A 12,510-nucleotide genomic window follows, 5' to 3' on the forward strand; every position below is an offset into this window, starting at 1 on the left:
CCAGAGCTGGGCTCGGTTCTGGCACTAGAATGGGCCTTAGTGCCGAGCTGCATCTCAGAACTGGGCTGGACCCCAGAGCTGGGCTCGGTTCTGGCTCTAGAATGGGCCTTAGTGCCGAGCTGCGTCTCAGAACTGGGCTGGACCCCAGAGCTGGGCTCGGTTCTGGCACTAGAATGGGCCTTAGTGCCGAGCTGCGTCTCAGAACTGGGCTGGACCTCAGAGTGACGCTGTGTCCAAGAGCGGGGCAGGGTCTCAGAACTGAACAGAATCCTAGAACTGAACTGTACTCTGGGGCTGGGCTGGCTTCTGGTGCCGAGCTGAACCCCAGAGCTGGCCTGGGTTTCTGCGCTAAGTGGAATTCTAGAACTGGGTTGAATTCTTGATGTTGTCTGGGTCCCAGAGTGGGGCTGTGTCTCCGAGCTGAGTGGAGTTCCGAAGCCGGCCTGGGCTCCAGAGTCCAGTTGAGGACCTGGGTGGGTCTGCGCTGTGGCCGGGAGCTGACGGCTAGAACTTGGCAGGGTTCTGGAGATGACCTGAGCCCCGGAGGCTGGTTGCCCTCCTGAGTGGGGCTGGACCCTGGAGCCAGGTCTGCTCTCCAACCTGGACCAGGTTGAGGAGCTGTGCTCGGTCCCCATAGAGGTCTGAGTTCCAAGACTGGACTGCATTCTGGGGCTGGGCTGGATGCTGGCACTTGGCTGCATCTCAGGGCTTGACTGGGGTTTGGAGTGAGCTGAGGGCTCCGAGCTCGTCTGTATCCCGGGGCTGGACAGACTTCCCGAGCGAGGCCAGGCACTGAGGTCAGCCTGGGTTGCTGAGCTGGACTGCTTTCTGGGGCTGGATGGGGCTTTGCCGTGAGAATGGGACTTGGTGTTGGGGCCCGGTCTTGTGTCAGACATGGGGGGGCTTCCAGAGCTGGTCTGAATTCTGGAGCTGGGCCTCGCTGTGGCACCAGCTTGGGGTCTCGAGCTGGGGTCAGTCTCGGAGCTGGACTCGCCACCGGAGCTGGAGCTGTGCCGGCCCCCAGGACGGGGGTGAGCGCCTGAGCAGGGCTGGGGTCTGGACTGGGCTGCAGAGCTGATCTGGGCGCCTGAGCTGGCCTGGGCCCGCGAGCAGCCTTGTCTTTGGGAGCTGCCCCTGGAGCCGGACTTCTTAAATCGCACCTGGACTCCAGAGCTCGCTGATGTCCCTGAGCTGGTGTCCAGGTTCAGTGGTGACAAAGTGCTGTCCTGAGTCCCAGAACTGGGTCGTGTTTTATGGCAAGACTTGTTCTTCGAGCTGAGCGGAATTTCATCGTTTGGATTGGTCTCAGAACTGCTCTGGGTCTTGAAGCTTGTCTCGGTGCCAAAACTTGACTTGACGTCAGCGCTCGTCGGGGCTCTGGAGATGGGCTTGCGCTCAGGGCTGACCTGGCCTCTAGAGTAAGACCTGTTCTCAGAACCGGCCTGGGTTCTGAAGCTAGATGTGGTCTCAGAGCTGGCCTGGGCTCTAGCACAGGGCCTGGCCTCAGGGCTTGGTGTGGCCTCAGAGCTGGCCCGGGCTCTAGCACAGGGCCTGGCCTCAGATCTGGGCTTCCTCTCGGAGCTGACTGGAGACCTAGGGCTGGTAGCCTCAGAGCTGCCCTGTGTTCGGGCTGAGGACTGAGTTTTGAAGGCAGGCTGGCCTCTGAAGCTGGGCTGGGTTTCAGAACTGGACTGGTTTCTAGAGATGCTCTTGGTCTCGGAACTGGGCTGGGCTCTGGAGCAGGGCTGGGCTTCAGGAGCTGACCGGGAGGGCTGGGGCAGGGGGCTGGGCTCCGGGCTGGGGCTTTGTTCACCCCTGGGACAGGCTAGCCACAGGCCTCCCGGGCCTCGCCGATGGCGGCCCACACCTCCACCACAAACTCGTCCGGGAAGGCGAATTCTCCCAAGACGGAGTCTAAATGACGAGCAAACTCCTGGGCGCTCGCTGTCCGCTTGGACGTCTCCACCATGGTGGATGCTGCAGGCAGAGTGGGAGGGGAAGGGGTGAGGGCACCTCCAGGCCGCAACTTCCCACCGGAATCCCAGCCTCCTCCCTGCAGGCTGCCCTCCCCCGAGGGTCCACCCAGCTTACCCTGGCCCCTTACCCAGCTCAGGATCCCGGATCCCCATGTAGCTCTCCAGCAGGTCGTCCACCTTCCGAGAGGCCTCTTCCTCAAATTCACTGGGCTGGGGAGCAGGAGGACAACACCGTGGTCACAAGTCCCTGACCCTCCAGCCCAGAGTTCTCCCTGACACCCCCAACTCTTTCTATCAGGGGAGGCTGGATACGTCCAGCAGCCAACGCTTCTGATTCACGTGACTTTCCTCCTGTACAAGAAAGACCAGTCTGCAGGCAGAGAAACCGGCTTAGCGATGGGGTGTGTGTTTCTCACCAGCAAAGTGCTAGGTTCAAGAGTCCCCGAAGGACCCCTCCCTCCACTCACCACCTCCTCCACTGTGGCGGCATGCCCAGAACGAAGGCGGAGGGTCTCCCTCCCGCTGGACACCTTGGCTTCCATGGGGCACTTGCTGCTTCGGCTCCTCTGACCAATCATATCTGAAAGAGACAGGATGGGGATGCGTGTTCCAGACAGATCTAGATCTTGGAGCCTTTCTAGAACCTTCTTCTCATTCAAAGACTGCCTTGCATCCTTGGGGCGAATGAACCTTCCAGGATCCTGTTTGAGAACCCACAGTTCCTCTGCCTGGATCCTGGCCTGCGTGACCAGAACGAGACATTCTTTTTTTTTTTTTTTTTTTTTGTGCATGTACCGTCAAATCAGATCTGACTGGTACAGGAGGAAATTGTCCCTCCTTCTCCAACAGAGCATCTGGTGGATTCGAACCGTGTAACTTTGGGATTGCAGTACAGCTTCTTGCCACTAGGCCACCAGAGCTCCCCGAGAACGAGACATTCTAACAACGCGTCTTTTCACAACGGACAGCTCTTGGTCATCAGCAAGTAGAGCAGAATGTGGGGAGCGGGAAAATCTTAGAAATTATCTAGGGAAAGTTCTTCATTTCTTAGGAAGCAGAACGGAGCATGAGGGCAAATGAGTGGATTGACCAGAACTACTAAGGAGGGACAGAGATCAGGCCTCAGAATTCTTTCAATTACACATGACCGCATCCTCTCCCCTAAACCAACAAATAAATCAACCATAAACATGTAGATATACAATAAAGGCAGACCCTAAACAGGCTGCTTCAGATGCCCCCACAAAGCCAGATCAACCTGGCCAAGACGTTGCTCTGGAAGGTGTAACCTACACGCAGGGCAGACGCAGCACCCGTCCTGGCTTCCTCCTGGGACACCCCCCCACACACACTCCAGCTGCACAGGGGCCTTCGGGAGCTCGTGCCTCAGACCCCACCTCCTCCATTCTATTCCAACTGCCCATGCTCGTCCGTCTCGGCCAGAGAACTACCCCAGAAAGTCTCCCAGCCAAGCAATCATCATGGAAACAGACTGCCTCATCTCATCTCCCATAGAACCGCTGGGGGATTTGAACTGCCAACCTTCTGGTTAGCAGCTCAACGCTGAATCCACTCTAACGCTCGGGTCCTAGAACAGTGCCACCCCACGGCGAGATGAGGACCTTTTGCCAGAATGTGAATTAACACATTCTTTCACTGACAAAGTCTCTCATGTTGTTGTTGTTGTTAATCAGCCAGCTATTAAAAAAAGATACACATTACCGAACAGAGATTTTTAAGGGGGTGGAAGGGGCGAGTTTGTCCCCCAGGGCGTGAGAAGCAGGCGTGGACATTTCTGCTTGTCTCTCCGGGGAGATGCTGGTGGCCTCTGGCAGGGGAAGGGCCAGCGGTGCCGCTCAAGCCTGGACAGTGCACAGGGCAGCCGTCACCGGGGCTGATGTGGAGAAACGCTCTCCCGGGGCAAGCTCCTAGCCTTGTAGATCTCATCTTCACCCCTTAAACTATTAGACAAAGGGCTCGTGTTTGAATCCTCCAACCACCTGGGGCAGACAGATGACCGGAAGCTTTCGCCAGCGTCTCAGCCTGGGAACAGCACAGGGCGGTTCCACCCAGTCCCATCAGATTCTTGTTGTTGTTGTTGTTGTTGTGTGCCGTCGAGTCGTTTGCAACTCATAGCGACCCTATGTACAACAGCCCTAAACTTCGCTCTGTCCTGTGCCAATCGCACTGTCTCTGACACTCCCATCCCGATTATCCCAGTCACTGAATCAATCCACCTCATAGAGGGTCTTCCCCTCCTGTGCTGTCCCTCCACCCTCCCAAGGATGATGTCCTTCTCCAAGGACCGGTCTCTCCTCACAACATGTCAAAAGTATGTTAGACGGAGCCTCAGAATCCTCGCCTCCAAGGAGCCACCCGGTTTAACCCTTTCCAGGACAAATCTGTTTGTTTTCCTAGCAGTCCATAGTATTCTCAATACTCTTCTCCAGCACCACAGCTCAAAGGCATCAATTCTCCTTCTGTCCTCCCTAGTCATTGTCCAACCCTCTGATGCATAGCAAGTTCTTAGGAGTCAGAAACGGCGTGATGGCAGGGGTTTGCCTGTGGTTATAATAAGTAGCCCTGGTGGTGCACTGAGTTAAACTGCTAGTGAAAGTTTGATACTTTGAACCCACCATTCAGTCACCCCTTGGGAGAAAGACCTGCAGCTTGGCTTCCATAGGGATTTACAGTCCTGGAAACCCTTTCTTGTGCTTGGGGCCGCTGAGTCCAGTCCGACCCACAGCGACCCTGTGAACAGCTGTTCTGGACGCTGTCCTCTCCTGTGCCATCCAGATCACTGACACACTCGAGCCCACTGCTGCCGTCTCTGTCAGTCCATCTCGCTGAGGGTCTTTCTATCTTCCACGGACCCTCCACCTTTCCAAGCATGATGTCCCTTTCCAAGGAAGAGCCCCTCTAACAACATGCCCCAAAGTATGTGGGGCTTTGTTATTCTTGCCTCCAAGGAGCACACAGGCTGCACTTTCTCCGAGACACATCTGACTAAACAAGCGGCATGGCACAGGACAGGGCGAGGGGCCGCTCTCCACTGTCCACAGGGCTGCTCTGAGCCCTAGTCAGCTTGATGGCACCTAACAACACCAAGCACACACGCAGAGGAGGAATGGAGAAACTGACGCCATGCCCCGTGGGGAGCCCCAAGGAACCAGGCCAAGCTGGGAGGACAAGGACCTCCCCCCAGAGCCAATACAGAAAGCAAGCCTCCTAGAGCCAGCGGTCCACACCGAAGAGCCCCCGACTGGCACAAGGACAGCTAAGCCGCTCGGAGGACAGGGAGCCAGGGCCCTCCGGGGAGGCAATGACAGCGACCCCTGACAGCAGAGACGACTCGCAGGCTGTTCCAGGGTGGCTGTGAGTCCCAGCGGGTTCAGGGGTGCCTGACCACCACCACCACCACCACCACCACCACCACCACCTCCTGCACGGTGAGAATACACACTCCTGTTTGTTACAGCCGTCCACTTGGATTCGTGCTACTGCAGCCCCGGAAGCACAGGCTTCTCTGGAAAACACCGTTCTAGAACTCTTTCAAAACGACCCTCTAGACATCCTCTCACCATGACTCTGGAAGGTCCCAGAACCTCTTAAGTTGGGCATCCAGACAGTGTCTCACTCTGTCCCGTCCTGCCCACAGCTCTCTCGAGCTTCGGACTCTTAGAACAATCTAGAATCAACCGACCTGGAGCTGCCGTGCTGGCAGAAGGTCCCACCACATCGGCTGAGGCATGGAGGACTCTCTGCCCCTGTCCTCCTTGCTCTGTGTCCTGTCCTCTCCCCGCTCCACCCCATCCCCTCCTGCTCTGTGCCCTGTCCCCTCCCCATCTGCACCCTGTCCCTACCCGGTGCCCTGTCCCCTCCCCACTCTGTGCTCATGCCCTTCCTGCTCTGCTCCCTGTGCCCCGAGTGCCCTGTCCTCTCTCTGCTCTGTGCCCCATCCCCTGCCCGCTCTGCGCCCCATCCCCTCCCCCTCTGCACCCTGTCTCCTCTCCTCTCTGCATCCAGTCCCCTCCCTGCTCTGCACCCTGTGTCCCCCCCTCCCCCACACTCAGTCCCCTCCCGGCTCTGAGCCCTGCCCCAGGCATCCATCCACAGGTCGCTGCTGTGGGCCACACCCCGCTTAGGGCCGCGCCCCCTCACCGAAGGCCCTCCGGGGCTGCACCAGGCGGAGTGTGAAGGGCTGGGACTTGGGCAGCTCCCGCAGCATCTTGGCCACCTCGTAGTGGCGACAGCCCACGATGGAGTGGTCATTGATGGCCTCGATGCTGTCTCCCACACACACGGCCTCGATGCGGTTGATGATGCTGCCCTCCTTGATTCGCTGTGGGGACCCATAGTCACTCACGGGGTGACCCAGCCCCCGCAGAGGTCCCCAAATCTCCGGGCCCCTCAGACCTAGAGAAGGGTGCTGGCTCACCCAGGGCACCCGGCCGGAGAGCCCTGCCCACCTTGATGAAGGCGTAGCCGGCCCCGTTGTCCGTGATGGTCAGCCCCAGCGCGTCCTCGGTCTTGGTGACCTCCACCTCCTTGGTCTCACCCCGCACGTGGGCGAAGATGAAGTCCTCCAGGCCGATCTGACCACCCAGCAGCTTCTGCATGTCCACCTTGTGGCTGTTGAGAGTACAGAACAGGATCTGTCCCCAAGGAGGGGGACAGAGTCAGTGACCGCGCTCATTCCCCCCCCCCCGTGTCTGCCCAGGACGACTCTGATGATAGGCTTAGCGGCCTGAGAGGGAAACTGAGGCGCTGAGATCTCAATTACCCACAACCAACCAACAACAACAAAGAGGCGCCAACCCGTCTCACTGTCTCACTCCACTCTCAGCGACCCCAGGCCTGCGCAGGGGAACTGCCTCGGGTTTTCAAGGCTCGGACCTTTCAGGTTGCCAGGCCTTTCTTCCGACGCGCCTCTGGGTGAGTTGGAACCCCCAATCTTCTGATTAGTAGTGGGACATTAGTAGCACACAGGGACTTCTAGCAGGACCCCCACCCGTGGGAGAGCTAATGGGATCACTCAGAATGGAGTGAGGTATCGGAAGAAGAGGGGCGCTCCTGACTCCTCCCTCTCCCGTCCCCGCCCCCAGAGCCTCTTGTTTGACCCTTCGGTGGTCTTCAGCCTGCTGACCAGCTTCCTCGGCCTGGTTGGGCGTCTGGGCGCCCCCTGGGGGCTGCGAGGCGCAGGGCCGCGCTGAACAAGAGCTCTCCATGGACCAGAGGGTCAAGCTCTGGGATCGCACCTTCTGGAACCCCAGAAAACACAGGGGTGCTTCCCGGGGAGCGGGGAGCTGGCAGGGCAGGGGTCCTCCTGCTGCCCCCCGAGTGGATTCCTGGTGGTGCTGGGATCCTCTCTGCTAAGGGCAGCCTGGAAGAGCGAGGGGCCCCAGATGTGGGCACCCTGGATCCGAGCGCAGCGGGTCCGCCACCTGGGGTCGGGGGCGTCGGGGCCTCACCTCGGTGGGCGCGATGCCGAAGGCCTCTGCGATCTTGGCGTAGAGCTCGCGGACGTTGCTGAAGCCCTCGATCTGGCCCGTGGGGCTGCCGTGCGCCAGCTGCGTGCGGAAGACGAGGCGCGGGCGCACGCGGGGCGCGGCGGGAGGCTCAGAGGGCGAGGGCGGGGGCGCGCCCGGCCGCGTGGCCTCAGCCCCCCGGCTGCTCCCGGCCTCGCGGGCCTCCCGGGCGCTCTCCATGGCCCGAGGAGCTCGGCCACCCGCGCCGCCGCCGCCGGATCCGCCGCTTCCTGCAACCTCCCCTCCCCCGGCTCTGTGCTCGACAGCCGAGCCGCCCGGGTAAGGGGATCCGGGAACCCGAGCCGCCCGGGAAGGTGACACCGTGGGCGGCGGAGGGAGTGCGGGCCCCAGGTGTCCGGGCCCTGCCAGGGCCAGCTGCGCCCTCCCGGGGGACCCGGAATAACAAGGCGCAGGAGGACGCGCCCTCTGTACCAGCCGCGCGCACACCCTAGGAGTCCTATCTCTGAGGGGCTGATGGCCTGGGCTCCTCAGCCCTTGGGGCTCCCACTTTTTTGGATGAAGGGAGGGTCCCTGTTCCCGCGGTTCGGTTTGCAAGGCCTGTGGGGCTCCTCTCTGCCTTCTCCCTCCCCCACCTCCTTTCTTCCAGTCCCAAGGCCACCTCCCTGTTTCCCCAGGGCCTGCCCCAGGGCCTTTGCACTGGTTCTTCCCTTTGCCCTGTTCCCACAGTCTCCCTCCCCCTCCTTCTTCAGGCCTGTGCTCAGATGTCACCTCCCCCCATCCCCACCCCACCTTCCCACTGGCTTTGTTTATCTCCCCAGCACTTGGCACCTTCTCCATCTGTCTTATGTCATCTTGTCCTTTCTCAGCTGGTGTCCTGTCTGGCTCCCACACTTGGCCAGCAACTCCAGAAGAGGGGTGTCGGTCTCTCCTCTCCTCCCCTCCCCCATTATGCGATAAACAGGGAGGGCTCAGGAGCAGGAGAGGAGCGAGATCCCAGGTTATAGAGGAGGAGGAGGAAGGTCTGTGGGGCCTGGCGTGGAATCACCCGGTTCAGAGGGTTGGACCCGAGCCACTGCTGGTGGGAATGGAAAGCGGGCAGTGTGAGCAAAACGGTGTGACAACTCCCCGAAAGTGGATCCTGGAGTCACTGTTGCTCTGTGATTGGGCAGCGTGGATTTTAGCGCACAGGGAGGAACCCCAGTGGAAGAAAACACACACACTCACTCTCACACACTCACGTACATGCACACACTCTCACACTTGCACACACGCACACACGCACACACTCTCACACTTGCACACACGCACACACGCACACACTCAGGTGCACACGTTCACACGTGCAAATGCAAACACGTACACACTCACACACGTGCACGCGCATGCACACACGTATACACACTCACGTACACACTCTCACACACGTGCAAACACATACACACTCACACACGTGCACGCGCATGCACACACGTATACACACTCACGTACACACTCTCACACACGTGCAAACACATACACACTCACACACGTGCACTCACACGTACACACTCTCAACACTCACATATACACTCGTGCACGCACACACATACACACGTGCAAACACTTACACACACGTGCACTCACGTACACACACTCACATATACACACTCTCGCTCGCGCACACACACGTACACACACTCTCACACTCACACCCACACTCGATCCCCAGGTACCATCTCCACACAGCAGCCCTGCTCCTGGCGGGTCTCTCTCCCTGATCCTGGACTTTCCCTTCTGCAGGAACTGACCCTCCGGAGAGTGTGGCCACCGTGTGAGGGTCGAGGCCTCCGTCCTTCCAGGGAGCATCCTGGCGCTAAGACATTTATTTGTTCATTCTTCTGGCCGTCCGTGGACACTCAGTACTCCTCCCCGAACCACGGTCCATAGCTCTCGGCCCTCCATTGGGCTCGCTTCTCCACCGTCCAGCTTTGACACGAGGTGGCGGTCACAGAGGCTGCATCAGTGGCCAAGCCCCGCAGAGCTTGTGAAGATGGCGCAGGGCGGCGGGCCTTCCTTGTGGTGGGCTCCTGTGAGCCAGGGGCGACCAGAGGGCACACAGTGACAACAGTGCCGGAGGGGCCGGGCCTTCACGGGCCACTTCCGTCCTTATTAGCAGAGCACCAATGGCAGTGACACCACCAGAGTCCCTTGTGCTCTGTTTGGGCTTTGATGACTGACAGATTCCTGTTTCGTACATTCCATGTTCTGGTTATTCACGAGGGTGGTGGTTGTTGTTGTTGTGAGGCATCAAGTCGTCTATGACTCATAGCAACCACATTTTTTCTTGTCATTTTGAATTGCGCTGCCAGTTGCTCAGATACAAGTTGAAGCTGAACACACTGAAAACAAGCCCACATTATTCAAAGTACGACCCTACGTGTCCCCCAATGAAATTCAGAGATCATTTCAAGAATGAGTTCTCGTTGGTTGTTAATGATTGAAGACCACAGACCAGACGAGTTGTCGGAAGACACCGCAGGCATCGTACATGAAGAAGAAAACAAAAAAAAGGCATGTTAGAGACGACGCTGAAACTTCCCCTTGTACGTAGACAACTAAAGCGAAAGGGAGAAATGATGGCTAAGAGAGCCCAACAGGAGACCCCAAAGGGTGGTTTGAGAAGATGAGGTACAGAGTTGGGCCTAGAAAACCAAAGCGGGGAACATACTCTACAGTTAGTTCTCCAGCAGAGAGGACCGAAATGAAAATGCAAGCCTCAAGTTGCAATATTCAAGGATCCTACACGCAAAAGGAGTTACACTGCCGACCCAAAGGCAGGCAGTTCAAATCCACCAGCAGCTCCTTGGTACAAAGATTTACCCTCTCCTCCTGGGCAGTTTGCAGCCTTTGAAAACCCACTGGAGGGTCCTCTAGGAGTCAGTTCTGACTTGAAGGCAGGTAACAGCCACAACAGGCAAAATATCGAACGACACAGAAGCATCAGAAGGAGAGAAATATATAGAGTCCCTGTACCAAAGATAACCAGTCAGTGCTCAGACACTTCACACAATCAAACCCAAGGTGCTGAGGGAGGAAGTCAAGCTGTGTGGAAGAAACTGGGGAAAAAATGTGCCAGCAGCCGGTGGAATACCGATGAAGTATTTTAACAAAATATTACAGCCCTGGACGCGCTCACTCGGTGTGTGTGTGTACTGTTGAGTTGGATCTGACTGGTACAGGAGGAGATTGTCCCTCCTTCTCCAGTGGAGCATCTGGAGGATTTGAACCACGAACCACGTGCCTTTGGCATTGCAATGCAGCTTCTTGCCACTAGACCACCAGAGCTCCCTCATGCATCTGTTTTCCAAGATCTTTGGAAGGCAGCTCTCTGGCCAAATGACTGGAGGAGCTTTGTATTTGTGCCCGTTTCAAAGAAAGGTGATCTAACAGAATGTGAAAAATATCAAATACTATCATTCCTATCACACACAAATAGTTCTGCTGAAGGTAAGTTAAAAACAGTTGCAGCAGTACCTTCAGAAGGACCTGACAGCAATTCAGTGTGAATTCAGTGGGGGTCCTGGAACAAAGGATATTATTGTTGTTGGCAGATGGACCTTGGCTGAAAGTAGAGAATACCAGAAAGATACTTGCTTGTGTTTTATTGACTATACAAAGACATTTACCTGTGGTTTCAAAATAGGTTATGTGTACCATTGTGAAGAATTGAAATTCCAGAACACTTAACTGTGCTTACGCAAGAGCTGTGCTTAGATCAGGAAGAACTCACGAGAACAGGGGATGATGCGTAGTTTAAAGTTAAACTTCCACCATACTAACTTCGTTTGTACGCTGAGCAAATACTCGGAGAGGCCGCCTATACGAGGAAGAGCATAGTATCAACACTGGAGGAAGACTCCTCAACAATTTACATATTCCGATAACACAACCCTGCTTGCTGGAAACATAAAGACTCAGAGGACGTACTAAGATCAAAGACGGCAGCCATCAGTATTTTTTCCCCAGCCATCAGTATTGATTACATTTCAACACAAAACCCCAAAAATCCTCACAACTGGACCAGAAAGCAACACCATGACAAATGGAGGACAGATGCTGATGATGTCATTTTATCCACATAAAATTCACCATCAGCTTCTGTGACACAGCACTCAAGAAATCCAGGCACGCCTTTCTACGAAGATGGTGCCGAAAGCCAAGAAGGAAGCCCCTGCCCCTCCCAAAACTGAAGCCAAAGCAAGGGCATTAAAGGCCAAGAAGGCTTCCTGAAGGGCGTCCACAGCCCAAAAAAAAAAAAAAATAAGATCTGCACACGCACATCACCCACCTTCCGGCGGCCTAAGATGCTGAGACTCCGACGGCAGCCCAAACACCCCCAGAAGAGCACCCCCAGGAGAAACAAGCATGACCACTAGGCCATCATCAAATTTCCCCTGACCACTGAGTCAGCTATGAAGAAGATAGAAGATAACAACACACTTGTATTCATTGTGGATGTCAAGGCCAACAAGCACCAAATTAAACAAGCTGTAAAGTTCTATGACATTGATGCAGCCAAGGTCAACACTTTGATTAGGCCTGATGGAGAGAAGAAGGCCTATGTTCGACTTGCTCCTGATTATGATGCTTTGGATGTTGCCAACAAAATTGGAATCATCGAAACTGAGTCCAGCGGGCTAATTCTAAATGTAATAAATTTTTCTCACAAAAAAAAAAAGAGAAATCCAGGCACGTATTGCACTGGGCAAAGTGGTTACAGGATACTCTTACAAGTGTCCCAGATGTCGCATTGAGGACGAAGGTGTGCTTCACACAAGCTGTGGTTCTCCATGGCTGCATAGGCAGGCAGGAGTTGGATAATCAGTAAAGCCGACTGAAACAGAACTGATGCCTTTCAGCCGTGGTGGTGTTGAAGGCTAGTACGTAAACTATGGTTTGCAAGGAACACAGCCAGAATTCCGCCTTGCAAGTGAAGAGGTGAGACTTTGGACTTTGGACATGTCAGGAGTTCCTGGGGAAGGGCGGTGTGCTTGGGAAAGTGCCCT

At 56.4% G+C, this 12,510-nt stretch overlaps 1 protein-coding gene across 1 annotated transcript; it reads right to left on the bottom strand.

Moving 5' to 3' along the window:
* Positions 1-1,774: 1,774 nt before the first annotated feature.
* GIPC3 (GIPC PDZ domain containing family, member 3) lies at positions 1,775-7,700 on the bottom strand. Its single transcript, XM_006897896.1, has 6 exons — positions 7,448-7,700; positions 6,446-6,631; positions 6,138-6,318; positions 2,444-2,556; positions 2,105-2,186; positions 1,775-1,977 (listed from the first exon to the last, which is right to left on the bottom strand). The coding sequence occupies exons 1-6, from the start codon at positions 7,682-7,684 to the stop codon at positions 1,826-1,828; spliced, it is 951 nt and encodes a 316-aa protein (XP_006897958.1). The 5' UTR covers positions 7,685-7,700; the 3' UTR covers positions 1,775-1,825.
* Between the last annotated feature and the right edge of the window lie 4,810 nt (positions 7,701-12,510).

This window comes from Elephantulus edwardii, unplaced genomic scaffold (assembly GCF_000299155.1).
Source record: "Elephantulus edwardii isolate Elephantulus edwardi_28Jun2011 unplaced genomic scaffold, EleEdw1.0 scaffold00217, whole genome shotgun sequence".
In the NCBI taxonomy this organism is placed as follows: domain Eukaryota; kingdom Metazoa; phylum Chordata; class Mammalia; order Macroscelidea; family Macroscelididae; genus Elephantulus; species Elephantulus edwardii.